Raw genomic sequence first — 25,573 nt, 5'->3', positions numbered from 1 at the left:
CTTTATGATATGCTGAGGAATTGTAGTCAAGATGGATAATCAGTCTGGTCAATTGCAGTTTAATGTCAAATAAATTGTTGTTCTTGAGATCTTCTTCACTTTTCACCATATAACGCGTTTGAACGCTTCCTTTCGAGTTCTCATAATATTAGTTGTTTTGTCATGGACTAGTAATAACTCTACCCTCTTCCTCCGAGCACCTCTGATTTATTACTGCATAATAATCAGTATTGCTGGTACATTTTCCAAATCATTTCATTTTACGTATTATTTAAAGGTAATTACATTTAGGAAGCACCTTCAACTTTCTTTTACGTCGTATTGCATACGTTGTGTTTCCTAAAGAAAATTTTCCTTTCCCTCCACCTTCTTTTTGTGCTGATTCCCTTTCTCTTCGTTTTTAAAACACGTATTTTCTAGCTATTTTGATTTATTGCTGTACAAGTTGAAAAATGTCAAAGAACGCTTTTTCTTCCGTGGCCGATTCGGTCACTTCTTTTTTCCAGTCGTTGACAACATCCAATAGACACGCTGACCCTGCCTTTAACCCCAATCGTCGTGATAAAAATTCAAGACTACCTACTCCCTTACAGTCCATTGCTACCTCTGGGTATACTGGCGTTAATGCTAGTCAGACTGGGCTGTTGAGCGACAGCAGAAGTACTTCTACTCACAATCTATCGAACGCGAACTCCCAAGCTCCCACAAAGGTTCCTTATGTCCCAGGAAGTCGCTCCAACGAACTTGCCAACAATGCAATGGAAATTCAAATGCAAGAGATAAACCCTAATGGAACTGCTAACTTGCCTGCTCCCGTTTCCGAATCTTGGAGACGTATTGATCGATGGGCAGAAGAGAATTACTACGAGTTGTACTGCCAATTATGCCCAGGCGGTACTGCTGCCGATGTTGACAGTCTTGAGTATGAACTAGAGTGCACCCTGCCTCGTGACGTTCGTGAAAGTATGTACATCCATGATGGCCAAGATCGTGGTGGTCAACTCACCGGAATTTTATTTGGTGTTACATTATTGGATATTGAGGAAATTGAAGAAGAATCCGAACTTTGGCGTCGTGTCGCTCAATCTTATGCCGAGGCCACTATAGCTGGAAAGATTGACCAGGCTGTCGCTTCCCGTCAATCATCTTTCCCACCAGGTGCTGTCCAGTGCGTGTATGCTCATCCTGGTTGGATTCCACTCGCCAAGGATTTCGTCGGTAATAATATCGCTGTAGACCTTGCTCCTGGTCCCGCTGGTCATTGGGGACAGGTCATTTTATTCGGTCGCGACCAAGATACAAAATATGTCATTGCTCGTTCTTGGGCTGACTTCTTAGCCATTGTGGCTTACGATATGGAGAATGGAAAATGGGTAGTCGACGAGGATGATAATTCTTTGCGTCTTATCTACGGTCCTCCTCGCGAACAATGGTCCTATCTTGATATATTGAAGTACAGAGCTCGTAAAGCTGAAAAGAGAAAGCTTAGAAAACAAGACTCGAAGAATAACTCTGTCACTCCGAAGGACCAAGGAAGTTCGAATGACCAAGATTTGAGCTCTTCAACTGCTGTTTTGGAAAGTGGGTTGGAAGACGTTCCACTTTATGGTCATTCTAAGGATGATGACCACTTGTTAAAGAAAGAAGCCGAGGAAGAAGATCTTGGCTTAATGGATGCTCCTAAGAATAGCAAGGCATCAAAGCCGGCTTCCGATGACAAAGAAATCAGCAAGGAACCAGCCTTTGAAGATGCCAAAGAAGAATCTTCACCCAAAATTAACGAAAACGACAAAAATAAATCTCCTTCAGAAGCAAAGCAAAGTGGCTCCGACGAATCTCAGAAGGACAGTGCTTCAACGGAGGAGGAACAAGAAGTCTCTAATGAACAAAAAGAAGATTAATTCAAAAATATTTAAAGACTGCATGTGTTTATTCTTAAACTTTGGCATGTATTCACTATTGTTATAATGACCCTTAGTTGTGCATTTCAAAAGATCATTATAAAGTCTATCTATCTATTTTGATGTACCCTCTTGACTATAACTTTGAAGCTATCTTTTTATTCCAATACCCTTTTGTTTGAATTTTTCTTTCTTTTTAAATCTAACTTATGACTGCAATCTACTTTTTTCTACGTTGCAAATATTACTTTTATACTTAACTTTGATAAAAAACTTCAGATGATTCAAGCTATTGTTGTAGTTTTATTTTCGTAACTTCCCATAAAGCTGAATTCATCACAAACGGATTCAATTCGTAGCAGAAGTGCTTGTGACATACCGACGCATTCTATGAAATAGACATATGTCCAAGGATTATGACAAGAAGGGCGAGTAACCAAATTTGTAAAGACCGCGTTTTCTTGAAGAAGTATTTGAAGGATATGATTAAGTTTCTTTGTATGAGAGATTGTGAACTGTAACAATGTCTTTTTTTCTTTCGTACATTCGGGCACAGTTGGGATTGTGCTGGAGACTCGAGAAGCGATTAAAAAAAATCTGGTGCAGTTGTTTGGATCATCTTCAACATCTTTCACCAGCACTTTGTAATTGTATGTATCTGCACAAAACTGGCTTGATATTGCTAGTTTAGAGCCCGTTTGATCATTGGATGCCAGTTCTGCTGCATGACTCGTAGAATTAACCGGAACAGAAATAACATTAGGTAGGTTGTTCTTTATCCATTTTGTACATTGTCCGAAAGCTTGAGGATGACTCAAAAGTCTATTAGCTTTGTCTATAGAATGGCCAATAATACAGTGATGAACAGGTACTAGAATCTCGTCCAATACTATTATGTCTTTCTTATATTTTAAGAGGTCGTAAGCAGGAACAACAGATCCATTAGTAGAGTTTTCAATAGGTAGGACTCCCAAATTTACTTGATGTGATTTAACCGCCTCTACCACAGCTGTTTCAGAATGTTAATACACTGGTTCATTGTCAAAGCCATACCTGCTAGCGTCGGTAATGAAGTATGGACACAATCAGGTTTCGCTAAAAGTGCTGCCTTTCCAACTAGTTAATAGAGATGATCTTATATCGAAGCCCATAGCTAACACTTACTTGATTGCTAAATGTTCCTTTCGGTCCCAAAAAACCAACTTTAACAGAGTTCATACTATTATAGATTATAGATTCCGTTGATATATAGGCTTCCTTTCTAATAATGGACCAATGTCCAATTATTTTTTTATCGGATATACTAAGAATACACTTTTGAGGTATGCGATGTAATTTTGGTATTATAGAAATATTGATGAGATAGTTTGCAATCAACAAAAGGTCAAATTTCCAAAATCAACAACTACAGTGAAACAGACGTGAACTGTTCTGAGATAATATTTAAAGACTTAGTCAAATCTTTGCTACTTGAAAAATTTTCGGATAGTTCCTTTATTTAAAAATGAAGATGTTTGATATTTACTAAGTACATTACAATACTTACTTTTTGTTTAGTTGCGCATACAAAGGAGAAAGTAGTTTTACAATACTAACAACGAGGATATAACCGAAAAAAAAGCACGTCTTTTATTCATTAAAAACAAATCCATGTTAAACCAAAAAAAACAGAAAAAATGAACGAAGTGTAGCTGTCCCATATAACAAACTACAAAAACTTCAATGAATTAACCGACGCAATAACCAAAACCCAAATAGTAAAAGTCCAAGTTAAATTTTGGACGTAATAATTAAAAATGAGGTCGCTTTTATTAATTAGTATTAAGCCCAATCTCTTCGTTGGAATGGAGGCATCGGCCTGTTCTGTCCATGCTGAGCATATGTCGACATGGGGAAGTTGGAAGGCGATACCGCTGGATTGCCCGCTTGAGGCATCTGAAATTGAGGTGACATACCCGTCCTGGTATACTCTCTGTGCTGTGGAAAAGCATTAACATCAGGTACAGGAAGACCATAGTTGGGAAAAGGAACCGAAGGGGGCGGCATAATAAAACCAGGATGGACGGGATAAAAGTTGTATGGTGATCTTACTGGACCTGGTACATGATGAGGGATGGAAGAGAGGGAAGGTGGAGCTGGCATTTCTGGAGCATAACTTGCTCTTGGAGTAGGCCGATAAGAAGCTTCGGCTTCTGTAAGTGAAGCATGAGACGTAGGTTTTGTCTTTCTCTTCTTTTTACGCTTGCTTTGTTTAGCAGCGGCCTCAGCTTCATCATCTGAAAACTCTTGTTCAGAAGGGTTAATTTCCTCATCATATACATTGCTAGCATCACTTCCTTTAATATATTTTAAGGGTTCTGGATCAAGTCGATTTGCCATGGTAGGAACATAAAAAACCCTTTTTCCAACAGAAGGATTAATAGATGCACATTCTTCTTCATTTGTAAATCGAACAACATAAAATGGAGAAGAAACAGGTCCAAAAGTTTCATGGATAAAACCTACAATAGTCCGATCTTCAAAACAAAGAACAGTCTTTTCATCAAAAATAAGCTCTTCATTTTGGACATCACTTTGAATAACCAGTTCCTTTTTAAGCACCTGTAAAACATTTCCCAAAGGTTCTATAGGAGAATCAGGACCAAGCTCGATTGTTGGACGCTCGTAAACCTCTTCGGGTAATTCATGTACAGTCTTGGGTGGAGTAGCTTCGGATTCATGCTCTAATTCTAGCTTTTCATTATCATGTACTTCGGATAAGCTTGAAGTACTATCAGTGCCAGAACCAGAATCGGAGTCTGAGTCTGAGTCTGAAGAGTCATCATCTGAAGATTCGGAATCTGATTGGGAATTAACAGATTTTTCTAATTCTTTTTCTTCCGCTGCTTCTTTGTTCACTTCCTCTACTGTGTTTCCCTTAGATGGCTGGAGAGAATCAGTGAAATTTTCCATTGTGCCAAGTGAATCATTAACATACACCGGCTTCGTAGACGATGGGACAACACTAGCAGCTGGATTTGCAAGTGCCATATCTAAGACGTCCATGGAAGATTCTCCTTGCGCTGGTGGTTGCTTTACTGGTTCTCCATCTTTTGAACCTGCGTTTTCCTCAGATTCTAGTTCGCTAGAAACATCTTCAGTAGTCCTATTGGAGGCAGAAGCTTGGTCTGTTTTTTCAATTTCATTTGAATTTGATGTCACAGAAACATTCTCTGTTACAGGACGGCTGCTTTCTGGAGGCGAAGACTTTTCCGGGTTTTGTAAATTCTCATTTATGGTAGCAGCCCCCGTAGCATTTTCCTGATTAGGAGATTCTTCATTGTAAATTAGAGAAAGTCCAGGAATTTTGCATGGTTGTTCTTGGTCCATCGGACGCCCTATTTACTACCTTTTCGTGATGTTTGCTGAGGGTAAAGGGAGTATATGTCGAGCAGACGATGGTGATTATATTTTTAGGTTAATTCCACATGGCAATTATAAAGAACAGAAGAAAAAAAAAGTAATATTACATTTATTGAAAAATTACAAAATCTAAAATCACGTTGTAGCAGTAGTTGCTAGCATCTCACAACTGTGGTTATGTAGTGTACAGGCAAGTATATTTCAAGAAATAGTTCAAGTAACTGGATCAAACTTTTGTATTTACATGTAATACGAAAAAGATATTGTCTAGTCCTTTAGTTTAGTTTCACCCTTTCAATAGCATTTGGCCTGTATGTCCAACAGTTCACGAAACGATCACTTCATATGAACAAGCGACAAGCAAACATTTAATGAGGAATCTCTCACTATTTAGCGGACTCTAAAGTTTTAATTCTTTAATCTTTCATCAATTGAATGTTACGCTACTTATTATTTCAGAACATAAATAAAAATATAAGGGATATTTTATTTTAAACTAAAAAGAAACATCAAGGTGAATAACAGATGATGATTTCGAAAACAAAAATTATTTCATCAAAGATTGGAAGAAGGTGTTCATCTTTTCATAGCCCTCAAAGAAACACTTTCTGTTGTTGTCATTAGAAAGATCAGCACGAGCAGCCATGAAACCATGATGCATGTCATGGTAAGTTTGGAAACTGGATTGCTTATAAGCAGGATCCTTCTTGAATTCTTCCTCCCAAGCATTTATGATATTGGCATCTTCATCCTTGGAAGACAAAAAGAGAACAGGTACATGAACGTTCTTGGCATCAGCTGGATCGGGGAAGGAAGGGTGGGGACAAGCGATACCAACAAATTCAGAATTGTTAGCATAGGTGAGTAAGATCTTGGCTCCCCAGCATAAGCCATAGGTACCAATTTGAACATCGTTACCATGAGTACTCTTGATGGCATTCAAAACCTTTTCCAATTTGGGGTAGTGCAAATGACTTGGAAGATGATTTGTGAAAAAGTCATTGCGAATCTTTTGCATCTCAGGTGTATCTACGGAGAAAGCATTGACAGGTAAAGCAGCACCATCAAAGAAATCTGGCAAGTAAACAGTGAAACCAGATTGAGCCAACTTGTCGGCACCGATCTTAATTTGCTCTGAAAAACCAAAAACGTCCATTATACCAACAAGAACCTTCTTATTAGAAGGACAACCGACAGCGTAGGTTCTCAAACCTCCAAAGTCCATTTCTTTGCCTTGTAATTTGTACAATCCGGTGGCAGCGGCATACGATATATTGAATACCTCACGCAAAGAATTAACGCCTGGTGTACGAGCAGAAGGTATTTCATCGTCAGCAAATGTGGCAACATCATAGGAATTCAAATCGTGTATTCCCACATATATATATTATATTATATGTAGTAACAACAATTTTCTATCAGGTAACAATTTCAAGGATCCGAGGAGACACTCCGCGGAGTCACCCTCGCATATGATGAACTAGGAAGACAATTGACCGTTTCCTTTTCACTGAAATAAAATATGTATTACTATATTCATTCTTTTTCAATTTTTTTTTTTTTTTTTTTTTTACCAAGTTGGACTTTGAAAAATTTTCACAAGCTATTTACCCATAGAGTATAGCATAGCACATAAAACAATATAATTTTCTTATAGAGGTTCTCAATGATATTCTTTCATGCTGCTGTTGAGCTATTGTGATCAGAGAGAAAGAGAATAGATATTTTCAAGTCTTGAGATAAAAAAGAAAATTAATGCAGATGGTTTCCATTTTTTGGATTCTGTCTATATGAATCAACAGGATTTTGGTTTTCCAAAGGCACGAGCTTTAAGCGAGCGAACGCGGTGCATTGATAAACAAACGAGCTCTGCTCTGGAAAAGAAGGTAGGGGAATAAAGTGAACCGTCAAGGTTCTTTTCCAAGGATTCGGATTAGATTTCATGGGTTCTTCCTTTGCTCTAAAACACCTGTGATCGCGATTCGTGCGTCAGAAGGTATTTGACTCACTGAAAGATATTGAGTATTGAACAAGCACCAATTCATATGGATATGTAGCATGCCTTATTGATTGCATCGAAAGTTCTTTGTATTGTGCCCGAAATTCACATACCATCTACGATCTTTCGACGACGCAAGTTCTGGGACAAGAACGCTTTCAAAGAATTCTCCTTTTTGCAAGGGCATTATAACACAAAGTACCTTTCAATCTTAAATTTTCGCTCTTTCACTGTTCGACTATATGTAAGCTCTTGAAACTATGCCTTTCAGTTTCTGTATTCTAATCAGGATAAATCGTATCAAAGAACTTTCACAAAAAAAAAAGAGGTTTATTAATTCGGCATCACAACAACAACAGCCAAAGTTTCTTATTTGCCTATTCATTTCTGCTTTTCGTCCATGATTCCTTTCCCTCCTTGGCAATTTGGTTGTGTGTTCATTTGGAGGGGGAAGGTTCACTGTCAGCAAGCTAGTCTCAAAGTAATCATTTATGAGGAAAGAATACTTTATTTTCAATTTATATTTCTTTTACATTACCTTACCATCCATCGGATTGCAATTAAATCTATCCTCCTTCTTGATCATATAGTGAATTCACCACTTTTCTCGATATAACAATATTTTCTTTATAGAGAACAATAAGAACCATGTGTCACTATATCGAGGTATTTACTTTTAACTCCTCACACATCCTTTGGTGACTGAGACGATCCACAGACACTTACCAACAGCAAACCTTTTGGGAGCAAGACATTCGTTTGTTTGTTTCTTTTTTCAGTTTTCTCAAATATAAAAAATATGATGCGAATTCAGCAAGTCCGGGCTACGGTTGGAAAGGCCTCATCGGCAAAATGCCTCGGAAATGCCCTCATGAAGCGCTATTCTTCGTCAAGCTCTGGTGTGAAAGAAATGACTGTCCGTGACGCTTTGAACAGTGCTATGGAAGAGGAAATGAGACGTGATGAACGCGTCTTTTTAATGGGTGAAGAAGTCGGTCAATATAATGGTGCTTATAAGGTTTCTCGTGGATTACTTGATAAGTTTGGTCCCAAGCGTGTCATTGATACTCCTATTACGGAAATGGGTTTCACTGGTTTGGCTACGGGTGCTGCATTTGCCGGCTTGCGTCCTATTTGTGAATTTATGACCTTCAATTTCTCCATGCAAGCTATTGATCATATTGTCAACTCTGCTGCTAGAACCAATTACATGTCTGGTGGTAAGCAAGCTTGTCCTATTGTTTTCCGTGGTCCTAATGGTCCCGCTGCTGCTGTCGCTGCCCAACATTCTCAACATTTTGGTCCTTGGTACGGTTCAATTCCTGGTCTCAAGGTTATTTCTCCTTATAGTGCCGAAGACGCTCGTGGTATGTTGAAGGCCGCCATTCGTGACCCCAACCCTGTTGTGGTTCTTGAAAACGAACTTCTTTACGGTAAGAGCTTCCCTATTTCCGAAGAAGCTTTGAGCGAGGACTTCCTCATCCCTTTTGGTCTCGGTAAGGTTGAACGCCCTGGTAAAGACATTACTATTGTCGGTGAATCTATTTCTGTCTCAACTGCCCTTGAAGCAGCTGATATCTTGAAGGAAAAGCATGGTGTTGAAGCCGAAGTTATCAACTTGCGTAGCATTCGCCCTATTGACATGGACATAATTGTTGAGAGTGCCAAGAAGACCAACCGTGTTGTTACCGTTGACCAGGCCTACAGCCAACATGGTCTTGGTAGTGAAATTGCTGCCCAGCTCATGGAATCCTCAGCCTTTGACTATTTGGATTCTCCCGTCGAACGTGTGACTATGGCTGATGTTCCTATGCCTTACAGTACACCTATTGAAGCTGCAACTCTCCCCAATGCAGACGTTCTTGTCGCCGCCGCCGAAAAATCTTTATATATTAAGAAGTAAATAATGTAGCGTTCTTTTTTCCCTTCTGGTTATCTTGTGGTTATGTCTTAACCCGTTCTTGGTTTTCCTTAGCTATATTGCACAACTCTTCATCACGTTAGGAAGACAGAGAAAATTCTTTTTAATGATTTTTCATCTACTTGCTGTTTTTCCAATGCTTAATATGTTGATTTCGTTTTTTAGCCTACATGTCTCCTCGTGGCTGATGCAGTTGCAATGATTTGGGAATATGTGGGTGCTTCCTCTTCAGTCCTTTACCCTTTCCCTTATTTCCTACATTTTAATCTAAGTGTATGTATATATGTATATTTATATATGTATGTATGTATGTATAAATAATAAAATTTGGTAGTATGTCTGATTGGTTTTACTGCTTTATTTTATGATCCTTTTCGTAACTTACAGCTTATTTTAATCGTATGTGCAATATAAAAGGTACATTTTTTTTCCAAAACTTTAGAATTTTCTTGTACATTGGTTTTTCATTACGGATAGACCCGGTTATATTCATGTAAGGAGATGCTGTTTCGATTGATGCCCGTAAACTCATCTTCCTTAAACCCACTAATCTGATGCACTAGTCATCAAAAATTTTTGATCTAAGATTACCCATTCAATTTACTAAGCTGTAATACGTTACATTGCATTTTTGTTTTCGTTCGACAACAAGCTCCTAAAAGGCAGGTTTTTAGAAGACTTATCGTTTACTCCATTCCCTTCTCTTTCTGGTGTTCGGTATAGCTAAGCACACATTTGTAGCATTTTTTTCTATTTTTTATTTTTTTATTACAATTCAAAATGGTTAAAAGAGAAATTCTTGAGGAAATAAAGCAGGTCTCTGCAAATATTTTCCAAACGAATTATAAGTCAAATAACTCTCGGACAGGAAATAAATTTCTTCAAAGAAAATTACAAGGTCCTCGTCTAGCAAGCTATTATCCTACAAAGGTTCCTTTCTCGAGGATGAGAGAGATTACTGGATTGCCTATACCAAACAGTGAACACAGCCTGAGAATGGAAATTCTTGAAGAGTAAGTACAGTTTCTGGAATACTTAATCAAAACTAACAAAATTATAGAAAAACGCGCAAAGGCAAGGGACCAGTCAAGCGTGGAAGTAAATAATTGCGTTCTCCTCAGTCTTTCGCCGATTGAAGAAAAGCTGACATGTTACTCTTTCTTCCCTTTAGCATGTTAAAATACTTCTACCAATGATTTAATTTTTCTTATCTAATGGTTCTTGAATAAAGTCAAATCTATCATCCGGCTTTAATGAATATATGCCTAGCTTCTAGATTACCCAAATGTTCAATGTATGTAAGCGTGAAGGCTCAAGGTATGATGTGTTCGTATTATCAAGAGCTTTATTTACTTTCGAAAAATAGGTTCCATAACTTTTTTGTTGAGACGCGTGGATGAGGAAGCATTGCATATTGAATATTGTACAATTGCTCAGCTGGGATGGGCGGAATAGGACAACCAACCAATAAACTGACTAAACTTTTTTTCGAAAGGTAGTGTGAAATAAGTCTTCTAGCTAATTTTCGGTAGTGGTCAAACATAGACCCAAAAGACATGGGTTTGGATTTACAGAACAGATATAACGTAGGCATAGTGTTTTCTTTCGAAGATTCCGAGTTTACAATTTCTAAACTCAGTCCACTAGGAATTCGGTATGGATCTTTGATTCGAAGCATTGTAACAAACAAGGGAAAGTGATTTAAGAAAGCAAGTATCGTTTCAAATATTGCCAAGCATGTCATGACTGTAATGCGAGTTACAGCAAATGCAAGGTAGAAAACGTATATTGTAGGTAAGAAAAATATGAGTACCGTAAACAAAATTGTCCCCAAAAGCAGTTGATCTAAATCGTACTCATAGGAATCAATTCTATTTCGTAAAACATTCCTTTTTTTCCCTCGAAATAGTTGCAATAAGCTGTATATGATTCTTAATTGCCAATTGTATAAACATGCAGAGGCCAAGTATAGGACATATAGATGGATAGTCATGATGGTCAAAAAATCAGACATCAAGGCTATCATTAAACTTGCACCACAAAAGCCAGAGAACGCAATTGTCCGAACGAACCATGGTATATACTGCCTGAAAGACAACAGTACCGTGTACCAAACATCAATAATCCACACGGACAACTTCACAATAAATTTACAAATGTCGTTATTCAATTTTAACCCGGCAGGTGTGTCTATTAACCAGGTTACCATAACTCGAACGTCTTTAATTGCAAATTTAAACAAAACCTTATCGAGTAAATTAACAACTAAAGGCAAATTTTCTAAGATAAAAGAACACATGGTAATCCCGAAAATTATGTCGTTGGCGACAAGCCATAGATTATTGTACAGACGTATATACTCTTTATAATCCCTCATAACAACATGCTTACTTTTTCGAAGCATCCAAAGTTTCATATATTGCACAGGCCAAAAACATGCCTGCTGGAGACGCAAATCCACCTGCCTGGCAGAAACGAATATATCTCTCATATTCGGAAGGGAAGGATGTACTCGGTAATTAATAACGTGTAAAATAAGCTCATTTAAAACTCTCAAAAATATTAGAAAAAATAAGACAATAGGGTGAAGAAGATTTAGAAAGAATAAGAAATAACGCTTTGAGCTTTGAATTAAGATATTATTTTTTCGGTTTGGATACTGCCGCATAAATACATGGACTTCAAAAGACTGGTTTAATAGTTCAACCAAATCACTGCGAAGACTTCTATTCCAAGTGTTTTCAGGACGACGTGGAAAATGTAAGTCCAGTTTTTGTAGTAAGTCTTTTGTGTGCTGATCCTTTTTATATTCAGGACTTGAGTGATCAAAGACAGAGTTCTTTAACAAAAGAAGGGAGAGAGGTTCAAGAGACAAAATTTGCATTTTCTTGGGTTGAGGAGGGACGTAATAGATCACATGTAAGTTTAGGGACAAATCGGTATCATTAACTCTGTAAATTTGAGGATGAGAGAATTGAGTTCGTAAACGGATATTAAGCCAGTTATCCTGGAATTTATGTTCATAGCAACTGTGAGGTAAATTGAGTGTACCAAGAATCTTCAAACTCTTTATTTCATAATATAAAGACTGCTTAGTTTGAAAAAAATCATCTAGTCGAGTCGGGTCTTTGGCAATAGTTACGATCACAAGATCAAATGGCGAGTAAGACCAGCCCACTAAGTATCCAGACTCCACATGTTGAATTTGATTTTTCGGCCAATACACACGTAAAACAGGATTATCCCGAGTAGAAGAAACGGAGATGGGAGTATGTACCCTCGACATCATGAAACTGTGAATAACGTTATTTTACAGCCTAGGAGTAAGGTTTGGGCTTGCAGATTGAAGAAAAAAAAGTGTTTCAAAAGAAAAATGCTTTGTTATATGCTAAATCTTCCTTAGGGTTTCGTTTAAAAGCTTCCTCGTCTCAATAGCTGTTCTCTAGCTGAGATACGACCACTAGCTAAAGAAGGATTCCGTGCTTCAAATTCTGCAATTCGATTAAGAGGAATCCAAAAAAGAATACCAATAAAGCTGAAAATCGAAACGTAGAGGATGAATCTCGTGAGATCGCTATCCAATGTTAATATGTACTTTAAGCAATTATACAATTCCCCAATTAAAGCTAGTCGTGCAGTAAAAAATCCAAACAAAAATAATATACTATATATAAAAACACGACGCATATCTAGAGCATTGTTCTTTAAGACAACGCTTTCGTTTTTAGTTCTTCGATTTCTTTGATTGCAATGGAGAATCTAGAAAACCCCTTACAAGGATTCTTGACGCTGATTTCAACACGAATATATGTTTTTACTACTTTAGCGAAAGTATGACTTTACTTTTCATATACAAACACAATGTTTACAATTGTTTACTGAAAGGTTACGTTTTTCGAAGCTGCATAGACCCAATTAAAATAAGGAACTCTAACAGAATACCTAAGTCGTATAAGGTACTTACACTACAGTATGTAATGTTCGTCCACTCACTCACGAAGTTCATAAGGGTATTATTAGAAGGAAAAGGATAACTTCTAGTCATTCCACATTATAACAAGATCTGCTTGTGCAAGCAAATAATTGAGCGTAAGCATTATTTGTTTGCAAATGATATTATCAAAAATTCTATTTGATCACGATAAAAAGTTCTAATAGTTGTACGACTTGAATGCGCGCTGTGTTTGAACAAATATCGAGTTGCATTTCAATAGATATCTACATGGTTAACTCAACCTGATATTGATTGATGGAGTGTTTTGCTGATTTACTAAGTAAAAATGAGAGCGTTCAGGTTACGGCGGCCGAAGATTTAAAGGACTTTGTGCATAGTTCTACAAAAGAACTTTCGGGAGAATCACTGGCTCGATTTAATAACGAAATTAATCGGAGGATTTTTGAACTCATTCACAGTCATGATATTCATGAACGTTTCGGTGGTATCCTTGCAATTGGGAAACTAATCGAATATGAAAGCGATGGAGATATCACGAACTTATCGCGTTATGCAAATTATTTGCGTATGACACTTCCAAGTACGGATTTCCGTACTATGGAACTTTCTGCGAAAGTACTTGGGCAGCTGGCTGCTTTAGGTGGAACACTGGCAGCCGAGCTTGTTGAGTTTGAAGTGCAACGTGCATTTGAATGGCTTCAAGGGGATCGACAGGAGCAAAAACGGATGGCGTCTGTACTAATTTTGAAGTCTCTGGCTCAAAACTCACCCACCTTAGTTTATTTGTATATAAGTGAAATTTTCCAAAATCTGTGGATAACCCTTCGTGATCCCAAGCCTTCAATTCGAGAAACTGCCGCAGATGCTTTAGGTGCTTGTTTAGATGTTGTTTGCCAGCGTGAGGCCAAGGTTCAATTACAGTGTTTTAGCAAAGTGCTATTGCAAGCTGAATTTGGGCTGCGGCAATCCAGTGTGGAATATTTGCATGGAAGTTTGCTCGCTTATAAAGAACTTTTTGAAAAGTCAGGTTCGTTTATTCGTGAACACTATGTTGCATTCTGTGATTTGGTACTTCGCTTACGCGAGCATCGCGACGGGACTATACGCCGTTCAATCTTATTGCTACTGCCTACTTTGGCAGAGTATAATCCCAGTAAGTTTCAACTAAGGTACTTAGATCCTTTCATGGTTTACCTGCTATCCCAAATCCGAAAAGACAAAGAGAAACCGCTCGCTTTTGAAGCTATTGGAAGAATTGCGATGGCTGTCAAGGAAGCTATGATCCCGTATCTACAGAGCATTCTGTTAGTTATTCGTGATACTTTGACTACTAAAGTAAGAGATAAACACCAACAAGAAAAACCAGTTTTCGAATGTATAGGTATGCTTGCCGCTGCTGTTAAATTGGAATTGTTGGAAGATTCGCGTAGTCTTTTAGGTCTAATATTTTCTTGCGAGTTAAGTATACATTTACGGCAAGCACTTGTTAAGATGGCTGAGAACATTCCTCCTTTACTTGCTCCTGTTCAAGAACGTTTGTTAAATATGGTTAGTCAGATTCTTACTGGAAAAAATTTCGAGATTCGAAACAACGACACCTATACTCCAAGCTTTACAAATTTATATTCAGCAAAAGAAAATAATCAACGTTGTAAGAACGTTGAGCCTATTATTCTGGCTTTGGAAACGTTAGGTACCTTCAATTTTACGGGATATTCGCTGATTAGTTTCACGCAAGAGTCAGTTTTATCCTATCTCGATAACGACAATCCTGAAGTTCGTATCGCGGCCGCCAGGACGTGCTGCCAAGTTTTTGCTAGAGATCCTGTATGTCGTAAAACTACTCCTTTAGCTATAGAGTCTGTCGCCGAAGTACTTGAGAAGCTTCTTACCTTAGGAATTGCAGATTCGGACCCCCGAATAAGAGAAACTGTGCTCTCATTGCTAGACGAGCGGTTTGATCGTCATTTGGCTCATCCTGATAACATTCGTTGCCTTTTCATAGCTTTAAATGATGAGGTATTTTCTATTCGTGAGATTGCTATTGTAATCATTGGGCGACTCGCGTTATACAATCCGGCTCATGTCATGCCTTCTTTGCGAAAAACAATAATACAGTTGCTTTCCGATTTAGAGTATTCAGGGAACAGCCGTCAAAAAGAAGAAAGTGCTCAGTTGCTAAAACTACTTGTTTCCAAAGCTCGAATGCTCATAAAGCCTTATATTGAATCCATAATGCACGTTATTTTACCGAAAGCTTCCGATCCTAGTCCAGGAGTATCTTCTGCGATTATATCTGCTTTAGGTGAATTAGCAAGTGTAGAAGGAGACGACATTCCTGCTGACGTTCGGTCTTCTTTTATGAACCTCATCTTATTCAGTCTTCAAGACCAAAGCTCAACTCTAAAACGGTTGGCATCTTTAAAATGTTTGAGACAACTCTGTGGTGCTTCCGGTTACGTTATTGAGCCGTACATGGATTATCCTTATTTATTAAACATATTAATCGAGATATTACAATCGGAACAACCAACACCTATAAAAAGAGAAGTTTTAAGGACCTTAGGTGTCTTAGGAGCGCTTGATCCTTATACTTATTTGGCTACCGAGCAATGTTCCGATAAGTTACAGAAAAGTCAGTCTACACATCAAAGCTTTTTTTCTCATTTGCCGAGCTCTCAGTATGACTCTTTAGAGAACTATGCTATGGTTGCCGTTGTTACCTTGGTTCAGATTCTTAAAGACAGCTCTCTAGCAATGCATCATACGTCTGTTGTTCAAGCAGTAATGCATATATGCTCCCAACTGAAGTTTAAATCTGTTGCTTTTCTTCCTCAGTTAGTCCCTACATTTTTGCAGGTAATGACAAGCTTGTCCCCTTCATCTGTTGAATTGTATTTTCAACAACTTACAACTCTGACTTCTATAGTGGGACCGAAAATAAAGGATTATATATCTGAAATTTTCAATTTATCGAAAACTTTTTGGGATACATCTACTTCACTTTTACTTGTAATAATAGATTTGATTGATTCGATCGCCGTTGCATTGGAAGATGAGTTCAAGTTCTATTTACCACAAATTCTTTCTCATATGTTGAAGTCCTTCTCTTCGGATACATCATCAACTAGGGTGATTTCCTATAAAATATTACAGTCATTTGTCATTTTTGGATCTAATATTGAAGAATACATGCACTTAGTACTGCCGGTTATCATTAGAAGCTTCGAACGTGACACGGTTCCATTACAATTTCGGAAGAGTGCATTGAAGTGTATCTCGCAACTTTTGCATCTAGTTAACTTTTCCGATCATGCCTCTCGAATTATTCATCCTTTAGTTCGCATGCTGACAAAGTCAAACAGTGAATTGAAAATGGTCATAATGGACACATTGTGTTCCGTGGTTTCCCAGCTAGGTTATGACTATGCAGTATTTATTCCTATGGTTAATAAGGTTCTCGTACATCACAAAATTACCCACCAAACTTATGACCTTCTTGTCTCAAAATTACTCAAAGGTGAATCCTTACCAAAGGACTTAATAGCCAATGAATTTCAGCAGATATCTTCTTTAAAATTTGAATTGGAGGACCCACCTTTGACCAAATTACCCGTAGATCAATCGTCTTTAAAAGCTTCATGGGAAGCGTCACAGAAACTCACTCGAGATGATTGGCAAGATTGGATACGAAGACTCAGCGTCGAGCTATTGAAGGAATCGCCCTCTTCAGCGTTAAGGTCTTGTTCTAGTCTGGCTGGAATCTACCATCCGCTTTCCCGCGATTTATTCAACGTCAGTTTTCTTTCTTGTTGGGATGAGTTAAGTGCCAGTAATAAAAGAAGTTTAGTCAAATCAATTGAGACGGCATTAAATGCGCCGAACATATCAGTTGAAATTTCTCAAATTTTACTTAATCTTGCGGAATATATGGAGAGAGAAGACAACGCTCTTCCGATATCTATTGAAGCATTAAGTGCACATGCTTCAAAAGCTAACGTGTACGCCAAAGCCTTACATTACACTGAATTACAATTTATGGATGAAACAAAAGAAGATGTCAGTATTGGCACTATTGAATCGTTGATTACGATAAACAATCATCTTCAACAATCCGATGCAGCTGTTGGCATGTTACAATACGCGAAGCAACATAAACAATTTAACCTTAAGGAAACTTGGTACGAGAAACTGCAGAGATGGGATGATGCTTTAGCTGCTTATGAGATGCGAGAAGCTGAAGGTGAACACTCATTTGAAATCAGTTTTGGGAAACTTCGCTGCTATTTTGCTTTAGGTGATTGGGATCATCTTTCACATTTGGCTCAGGAGACTTGGGTAATATCTGAACAAGAACATCGTGAAGCTATTGCTCCACTTGCAGCTGCTGCTGCATGGGGTCTTGGTCAGTGGGATTTAATCGGTGAATATGTCAGTGCCATGGATAGAGAACCTCAAGAGAAAGAGTTTTTTTCCGCTATCCATGCCGTGCATAAGCGGCAGAATGAAAAGGCTTATTTACATATTGAAAGACATCGGGATATACTTGTCAATGACCTTTCTTCTATAATTAGAGGAAGCTACAATCGTGCATATGGTATAATGGTAAAGTCCCAGATGTTATCGGAATTAGAAGAAATTATCGAGTACAAGAATAATGAATCATTTGAGGGGAATTCGGATTCTTTGAAAAAAACTTGGAAAAAACGACTTCAGGGATGCCAGAAAAACGTTGATGTATGGCATAATACCTTACGTTTCAGAGCTCTTGTATTTTCTCCTACACATTCTCCTGAAATGTGGATCGAATTGGCCAATTTGTGCCGTAGATCTGATCGACTGAAGTTGGCTGGTAAATGCTTGAACTACCTAATGGGCCGTGATCCATCAAAACCGTACCCAATCGATTCTTTAAAATCTATAAATCCACGAGTTGTATATACATATTTGAAATTTTTATGGGCAAATAACAATAAAGAGGTTGCTGTGGCAGGCTTAGAAGAATTCACGAGTTATTTATATTCAAGAAACAAAAGCAATAGGACTATACCGTTTATGGATTTAGATGAATTGTCAAATGACTATGAAGTCAGCGATGAACAATCATTTCTTGCAAGATGCTTTCATAAACAGGGAAAATGGAAGAAGATGTTGCAGAGGTCTATGTCAAAGGAAGATGTCACAGAAATACTAATTTCTTATTATAATGCGACTATATGTGACAAAACTTGGTATAAAGCTTGGCATTCTTGGGCACTTGTGAATTTTGAAGTTGTTGGGTATTATGAGCAATCGGACGCAGGCATTGGGAGCGAAATGTATTCGCAATATATTGTTCCAGCGATTAGAGGATTCTTCAAGTCAGCTGCTCTCAGTCCAAGGAATTCTTTGCAGGATATTTTGCGATTATTAAATTTATGGTTCAAATTTGGAGAACACAAAGATGTTTCTGCTGCGATCACAGAAGGGTTCTCAAACGTGCCTATGGATACGTGGTTGGAGGTAATTCCACAACTAATTGCTCGAATCCATACGTCCAGTACGTCAGTTCGTTCTTCTGTTCATCAACTGTTGTCGGATATCGGACGAGTTCACCCTCAGGCATTGGTTTACTCCTTAACGGTGTCTTCCAAGTCTACTAATATTCAACAAAAGCATTCTGCTAAGTCTATTATGGATAATATGCTTTCACATAGTGATACTTTGGTACGTCAAGCTCTTTTAGTCAGTCATGAATTGATTCGCGTTGCTATATTATGGCACGAACTATGGTATGAAGGTTTAGAAGAAGCTTCTCAAGCATATTTTACAGAGCATAATACTTCTTTGATGATTGAAATTATTACACCTCTTCATGAGATATTAGAAAAGGGACCGTCTACATTATCGGAAGTCTCATTTGCGCAGTCATTTGGTTACGATCTTCGCCGAGCCAAAAATTGTTGGAAGAGGTACTTAAGGAGTGATGATTTAACAGAGCTGAATCAGTCTTGGGATATATATTATCAAGTTTTCAGACGTATCCAAAGACAGTTGCCTAAAATTAAGCATATAGAATTGCAGTATGTATCTCCGAAGCTTCTGGACGCTTCCAATTTGGAGTTAGCTGTACCAGGAACATATGGACATAATAAACCTGTGATCAAAATTGCTCATTTTCATCGCAAATTTGAGGTTATATCTTCTAAACAGAGACCCCGGCGGTTTACTATACGCGGTAGTGACGGAAAGGATTATCAATATCTTTTGAAGGGACACGAAGATTTGAGACAAGATGAGCGAGTTATGCAATTATTTGGATTGTGTAATACTTTGTTAACAACTGACTCAGAGACCTTTAAGAGACGACTTAGTATAGAACGGTATCCTGTCATACCTTTGTCTCCAAACTCAGGATTACTTGGATGGGTGCCTCATAGTGACACTCTGCACTCGTTGATTCGCGATTTTCGTGCCAAGCGACATATCATGTTGAACCACGAATATCGCATGATGCTACAAATGGCGCCTGATTATGATAGCTTGACCCTTTTACAAAAGCTAGAAGTTTTTGAGTATGTTTTGGCAAACACGGATGGCCATGACTTATATCATTTACTTTGGCTCAGAAGTCCCAACTCAGAAGCATGGTTAGATCGAAGGATCAGTTTCACCCAAAGTCTAGCATTAATGTCGATGGTAGGCTACATATTAGGCTTGGGCGATAGACACCCTTCAAACTTAATGATGGATCGATATACAGGTAAAATTATTCACATTGATTTCGCCGATTGTTTTGAAGTCGCTATGCATAGAGATAAGTTCCCCGAGCACATACCCTTTAGACTCACTCGTATGCTTATCAACGCCATGGAGGTAAGTGGCATCCAAGGGACCTATACTATCACATGCGAACATGTTATGAGAGTCTTGAGATCCAACACTGAATCTTTAATGGCGGTTTTGGAAGCGTTTGTTTATGATCCTTTAATTAACTGGAGACTCATGACGAAGGGTTCTTTTGGAGTTACGACGACTCTAAAAGCCGGGTCAAGTAGTGTGGAAGAGAAGAGTCGTTCTTTTGTTCATCGAATCCGCCATTTGGACTATGCCAATGAAGATAAAAATAATGGATCTGAAAACTTAAATGAAAGATCTATCCAAGTCCTGAAACGGGTATCTAATAAACTGACCGGAAAAGATTTTCATTTTACAGAAGAATTGCCTGTTAAAACACAAGTAGAAAGACTGATCCAACAAGCTACAGCGCCCGAAAATCTTTGTCGTTGCTACGTGGGTTGGTGCAGTTTCTGGTAACTCCGTTTTGTTTGCTTTAATTCAGATTATATGTAGTCTGTACTATTTATTACTTTCGTGGTGTTTCTTATATACGCTGCTCTAATTATTATTTCATTTTATGTGGTTTTATAATGTTGACTATCAATTGTTAAGTGGACTACTAGATTATTTCTATTTTAACAGAATGAAAATTCATAAAGATATGTTATGAGTAGGGTATATTTGTTATTCCAAGGACTTCTTCCTTGTATATTTGTCTATGAATGGAAAAAGCAACGGGGTTTTCTCTTCATTTGCAGATACTCTACTTATTACATCTAAATATTCAGCTTATGCATGTGATTTTAGTTTGTTCAAGTACGATATTGTATTAAGCGACGTTCTTTACTGCATGAATGAAATCCATATACAAACAATTCCATTGCTTTTAGTTCCTAACTTTAGTCATAAACCTTCGCAAACTGTTTTTAACATCTGTACTTATTATTATTAAGATGGAGATTCTAAGGTAAGCAAGGATAATGAAGTACGAGTAGACTAATTGAATGAGTTAGTACAGTAATTGGAGCTGGATATCCCATATATAAAAGCTTTTTGTTGCTTGAAGTACCTGCCAAAGCTAATCAATTGATCCCAAAGGCTTTTCAAATTCGAAATAATGAACCAAAGACTGTTGGTAAGAAATTTTGTAATAGGTTTTCTTTTTATTGTACCTCCAGAGTATAGATTAGAGACTTACTCAATTAGATGAAGAACGTCGTCGACTAATGGCATACTGGTGTGTTTATGGATGTGTCACTTCAATTGAAGCACTGGTAGGCAGCTACATACGTTGGGTTCCTTTTTATAGCACCACTAAGGTTGTTTTGTGGATATGGTTATTACATCCCAAGACGCGCGGTTCAGAATATGTTTATCAAACGTACATTTCGACCTTCCTTCAGGAGCACAAGAATACAATTCAAGGATTTCTTGAGAAGTTGGTTCATCTAAGTAACTCTGAACAACTTTTGATTAATGCTTGGGGATTTTTACGGTCCATGATTGATCATCTCCCCAAGGGAGATGCTACGGCGCCGGGCTCTAAGAGCGATGCTCCTAAGAAATCTTCCTAAACTTAACAGTGCAAGTGAGGTATTAAAAATGATGGTATACTTATTATTTCTACACGATTGTTTATGTTTGGTTCGACATTTCTTGACTTCTTGAATGTTTGAGGGATACGAATTATACTTATGGGAATTGCATTGAAGGGTTTGAGTATGTACAGGTTTCAAATAAATGATTTCACGACATGGACGAATTTATGAGAGCAAAAAAGACAGAAAAGTAAGTAGTACCTATTTGGTTTTAGGTTTTAGTAGAGAAAAGGTTGCTGGAATTGAGCCAACAATAGTATGTAATATATCAACGGCAATCAAAGGCAATAAATTAAGTACTCAAACGATTATTCTTTGTAAGGATAAGTGAATCTGTCCTCTTTTCTGCGCCATAATTTACGTTTTTTCTTTGTCATCACATTCTCAACGAACACTTCAATGCAACGCTCATGTTTAAAAGCACGAATAAATCTCGGATCCCATAATTCACTTGCAACTCCCAAATCTTTGCAGCATCTCATTAATGCGTTTGATTTGCAACCCTCAGATGCAGTAGCAACTCCTTCAGGATCGAAATAAGTCTGCTCACCTCGAGCAACAGATACAAGCCTACCATGACATACTAGAGCATATTCTCGAGAAACTGATTTACTAGTGACAGTTGTGTTTCCACGAGGGGCAAGTCCCCACCCGCCGGGTCCAAAAGCATTATTTAGTATTCTTCGGTATTTGATTTCAGGTAGGTAAAGAATCCCATCTGGTTTGATTTCCACATCTTCTGGAGATAGAGGAGCAGTTAAAGTACTACTAATCTCCTTGCTGAATGGCTGCGATGACAACCCGTAAAACGAAGTTTGCCAGTTGGGTCCCAAATCCGACATGTTTGGTTCCTGTGCATCCGATAGGAACTCATTCTCTTTTTTCAAAACTTTTTCGTTTTCATTTGGTCTCGGAGGAGCCGTCCTATTATCAGCAAGAAAACTCGAAACATGAAAAGGACGATGATTCAACCATGTAGATGACATGCTTGGAAATACACCAGGGTTGCTAAGTTGTTTAAAACGACCATTGCCATTACAAAGCTTTTTTGTGATTGCTTTTCTTGCACTAGCAATGGCTAATTTTGTATGTCTCATACTATTTTGGTTTTCCTGAATCTTGTTGTAGTTCCCTTTCGAAAGGATCTGGAGTGGACTACTTCGTCAAGTGTAATGTTAACATAAGCTTATGTAAAACGATAATTCATCGTATTTATTTATATTCAATATGGTCAATAATGAATGCAAGCTTTTTTTCTTGTTTCAAGAAATGGTTGCTTTTGATTCTGATTCTTTCGATTTGGTTGTATGTTACAGAAGGATCATCGCTAAATTGAACAAGCGTAAAGAGTCAGTACATCATTCCTGAAGAACAAATATAATGTCTTTTTAATCACAGTGTACATTCTTTGATTAGCCCATATTGCAATTCATACCTGGGTTCCTTGAATTGCTCTCAAAGCAAACAGAGAAAACGAGTTTTACAATAACGACAATACTAACTACAAATCCAGTATTGGGCGCCTTTACGATATCTTAAAAATCCGGAAATAATCATCTCTACTGTTTTTATTACGAACTGAAAAGCAACTAAAGATCACTTATTACCCAACACCACTATATATGCGTAAGTATCAATTTCGGTGGGCTCATTGAAAACCATGAACGTTTTAATATATAATGGAAACGGTGTTTCAAAAGCATGCTTATCACGAACTTTTCAATGCCTTTTTCCTTTCGTAGTGCCGCAATACTCTATGCGATATGTTGATGCTTATACTTTAGAGCATGATCCTTGGCCAAGTAATACCTCTCTTTTAATTATACCAGGAGGAAGGGACCTAGGCTACTGTGGTTCATTCAACGACCTTATATATCGAAAAATTATAGACTTCGTTCGTCGGGGTGGAAGCTATCTTGGTCTATGTGCAGGTGGCTATTTTGCGTCAGCCAATGTCGAATTTCGCATGCCTAATAAAGATTTAAATGTTATCGGATCAAGAAAGCTCCAGTTTTTCCCAGGTACTTGTGCCGGTCCAACGTTTTCCGGATTTGCCTATGATAGTGAAGAGGGAGCAAGGGCTGCTCCTTTGACACTAGAGAAAATGGAAGGCTCTTCAAGAACGACTCGTATTTATTATAATGGGGGTGGATCATTCATAAATGCTGAGTCTTATCCCAAGGTTCGAGTTGTAGCACGCTATTCCGAAGTGGAACAAGAACGTTCAGCAGCAATCATATATATACCCATGGGTAAAGGACATGTCATATTGACAGGTGTTCATCCAGAGTTTGGCGCAGATGCTAATAATGTACTCGATGAAAGCGATGAACCAATGCGATTAGAACTCATCGCGCATATGTTGAAACTTTTACAAATTAGAATACCCCAGAATATTTCGCAGTGCTGTGCTCAACCAAAAGTGACTGATCAGTATTTGTTTCCTTGCAATGAATCCACAAATTGGTTGTTTGACGGGTTCAAGGAAGATGAAATCCATAAGACACTTTATGATAAAACCTACAACTTTCATTTTAAAGATATTTCAGACCGTCATAAAGTATCAAATTTTCCCGCAATGGATCATGATCCAACTGCTGAGTCAGATCAGGAAACAAAACCATCTGTCTCAATTTGCTATGGTAATGAGAAAATCGGATACGAGCATACAAAGTCTCATTTTGACTACAATTTGTATCAAGAACACTTGAAAGATTGTCATTTTGGCTCGCCAATTCTTATATCTCCTGTCATTCGTTCAACCCAAACACTTTTTGATAGCAACCCAAAATTCCTTGAAAAGCTCCCAACGGGATTTACCGCTTTTGCTAATTACCAAACAGCAGGAAGAGGAAGAGGGCAAAATATGTGGGTTTCCCCTTATGGAGTACTAGCTTTTTCTTTTGTTGTGAACGTTCCATCCCGTAATTTTAGTACGGTTCCTGTAGCTCTGTTTCAGTATCTTATGGCCCTGTCCGTCGTAAATGGTATTCGAAATTATGCTCCTGGTTATGAGAATATGCCCGTCTTTATTAAGTGGCCCAACGATGTGTATGCCGCTGTTAATGAAGGTGGAACTTTCTATCAAGAAAAGAGATATACGAAGATTTCAGGTATAATCGTTACATCTACATATGAAAAGGATGTTTTACATTTGGTAATTGGATGTGGAGTAAACGTGAGTAACCTGGGACCTACAGTGTCTTTGAATACACTGGTCGACGAATGGAATGCTCAATATCCAGATCAACCCTTACAGCATTTCCAGTTTGAAATTCTGTTAGCTAAGATTTTTAATTACTTTGAGTATTATTATTACACGCTTCTTCAAGAAGGGTTTGCTCGAATTTTGCCAGAATACTACCAGTACTGGTTACACGATGAGCAGGTTGTCAGTTTGTCGAGTGGCGAAAAGGCTAGAATTAAAGGAATTACATGTGATTTTGGTTTACTAATTGCTGAGCTTCTTAATGATTCCGGAATCGCTAATCGCAAAGATATTTATCTACAGCCTGATGGAAATAGCTTCGATTTGATGAAGAACTTAATTACTAAGAAAGCATAATCTTCTATCTTTTTCACCTATAATTGTTTATAGACCAGACCGTACAGAAATCCTATTTAATAAATTTCATTCCGTGATTGCTTACGGGTACCATTTGTGAATTTGTATTAATATAATTAATATTTTCACTAAGTTTTTAGATTAATTCCGAGTACAATAGGTATTTGAAATTTATTTTAAAGGAGATGCTGTCCTTTTTATTTGCATAGCAAAGATAGGTCCCTTCAAATTATGAGAGACAATTTAAAGATTTTTCTGGTTAATAAATGGACAAAAATAACTTCTCATTCAAAGGTTACACGAAAGAGGTTATAATGCGGAATTAAGAGGATAATGGTTTTACTCCAAGGGAAGCATATTACCTCAGGCAGTTGTATACCAGATTGTTCATTAATAATGAGATCAATTTGCTA

General features: G+C 37.8%; 11 protein-coding genes across 11 annotated transcripts; 6 read left to right on the top strand and 5 right to left on the bottom strand.

The window, feature by feature from the left end:
- Window positions 1-99: 99 nt before the first annotated feature.
- SOCG_00218 (cell wall biosynthesis/cell cycle regulator) lies at window positions 100-2,161 on the top strand. The gene has a single exon (XM_013162638.1). It carries the CDS (start codon window positions 453-455, stop codon window positions 1,899-1,901), a length of 1,449 nt encoding a protein of 482 aa, XP_013018092.1. The 5' UTR covers window positions 100-452; the 3' UTR covers window positions 1,902-2,161.
- On the bottom strand, window positions 2,136-3,482 carry SOCG_00217 (phrenate dehydratase). The gene is made up of 3 exons (XM_013162637.1): window positions 3,066-3,482; window positions 2,955-3,009; window positions 2,136-2,910 (listed from the first exon to the last, which is right to left on the bottom strand). Exons 1-3 carry the CDS (start codon window positions 3,117-3,119, stop codon window positions 2,186-2,188), a joined length of 834 nt encoding a protein of 277 aa, XP_013018091.1. The 5' UTR covers window positions 3,120-3,482; the 3' UTR covers window positions 2,136-2,185.
- Window positions 3,483-3,507: 25 nt separating this feature from the next.
- On the bottom strand, window positions 3,508-5,729 carry SOCG_00216 (snoRNP assembly factor Naf1). The gene has a single exon (XM_013162636.1). The coding sequence runs from the start codon at window positions 5,268-5,270 to the stop codon at window positions 3,723-3,725; it is 1,548 nt and encodes a 515-aa protein (XP_013018090.1). The 5' UTR covers window positions 5,271-5,729; the 3' UTR covers window positions 3,508-3,722.
- Window positions 5,730-5,770: 41 nt separating this feature from the next.
- SOCG_00215 (dienelactone hydrolase) lies at window positions 5,771-6,568 on the bottom strand. The gene has a single exon (XM_013162635.1). The coding sequence runs from the start codon at window positions 6,526-6,528 to the stop codon at window positions 5,851-5,853; it is 678 nt and encodes a 225-aa protein (XP_013018089.1). The 5' UTR covers window positions 6,529-6,568; the 3' UTR covers window positions 5,771-5,850.
- Window positions 6,569-7,944: 1,376 nt separating this feature from the next.
- Window positions 7,945-9,524, top strand: SOCG_00214 (pyruvate dehydrogenase e1 component beta subunit Pdb1). Its single transcript, XM_013162634.1, has one exon. It carries the CDS (start codon window positions 8,102-8,104, stop codon window positions 9,203-9,205), a length of 1,104 nt encoding a protein of 367 aa, XP_013018088.1. The 5' UTR covers window positions 7,945-8,101; the 3' UTR covers window positions 9,206-9,524.
- SOCG_00213 (ribosomal protein subunit S27) lies at window positions 9,459-11,105 on the top strand. The gene is made up of 2 exons (XM_013162633.1): window positions 9,459-10,236; window positions 10,284-11,105. The coding sequence occupies exons 1-2, from the start codon at window positions 10,004-10,006 to the stop codon at window positions 10,327-10,329; spliced, it is 279 nt and encodes a 92-aa protein (XP_013018087.1). The 5' UTR covers window positions 9,459-10,003; the 3' UTR covers window positions 10,330-11,105.
- Window positions 9,966-13,075, bottom strand: SOCG_00212 (pig-Q). The gene has a single exon (XM_013162632.1). It carries the CDS (start codon window positions 12,510-12,512, stop codon window positions 10,569-10,571), a length of 1,944 nt encoding a protein of 647 aa, XP_013018086.1. The 5' UTR covers window positions 12,513-13,075; the 3' UTR covers window positions 9,966-10,568.
- A 108-nt stretch (window positions 13,076-13,183) lies between these two features.
- On the top strand, window positions 13,184-20,474 carry SOCG_00211 (phosphatidylinositol kinase Tor1; the record flags this gene model as incomplete). The annotated part of the gene is made up of 1 exon (XM_013162631.1): window positions 13,184-20,474. Exon 1 carries the CDS (start codon window positions 13,473-13,475, stop codon window positions 20,472-20,474), a length of 7,002 nt encoding a protein of 2,333 aa, XP_013018085.1. The 5' UTR covers window positions 13,184-13,472.
- Window positions 20,475-20,950: 476 nt separating this feature from the next.
- Window positions 20,951-21,571, top strand: SOCG_00210 (HVA22/TB2/DP1 family protein; the record flags this gene model as incomplete). Its single annotated transcript, XM_013162630.1, has 3 exons — window positions 20,951-20,964; window positions 21,011-21,132; window positions 21,204-21,571. 3 exons carry the CDS (start codon window positions 20,951-20,953, stop codon window positions 21,569-21,571), a joined length of 504 nt encoding a protein of 167 aa, XP_013018084.1.
- A 332-nt stretch (window positions 21,572-21,903) lies between these two features.
- SOCG_00209 (DNA repair protein) lies at window positions 21,904-22,692 on the bottom strand (the record flags this gene model as incomplete). Its single annotated transcript, XM_013162629.1, has 1 exon — window positions 21,904-22,692. The coding sequence occupies one exon, from the start codon at window positions 22,690-22,692 to the stop codon at window positions 21,904-21,906; it is 789 nt and encodes a 262-aa protein (XP_013018083.1).
- Window positions 22,693-23,351: 659 nt separating this feature from the next.
- SOCG_00208 (biotin-protein ligase) lies at window positions 23,352-25,160 on the top strand (the record flags this gene model as incomplete). Its single annotated transcript, XM_013162628.1, has 1 exon — window positions 23,352-25,160. The coding sequence occupies one exon, from the start codon at window positions 23,352-23,354 to the stop codon at window positions 25,158-25,160; it is 1,809 nt and encodes a 602-aa protein (XP_013018082.1).
- Window positions 25,161-25,573: the final 413 nt, after the last annotated feature.

This window comes from Schizosaccharomyces octosporus (genome assembly GCF_000150505.1).
Source record: "Schizosaccharomyces octosporus yFS286 unplaced genomic scaffold supercont6.2, whole genome shotgun sequence".
Lineage (NCBI taxonomy): Eukaryota > Fungi > Ascomycota > Schizosaccharomycetes > Schizosaccharomycetales > Schizosaccharomycetaceae > Schizosaccharomyces > Schizosaccharomyces octosporus.
This window is presented reverse-complemented; position numbering and strand designations above follow the sequence as displayed.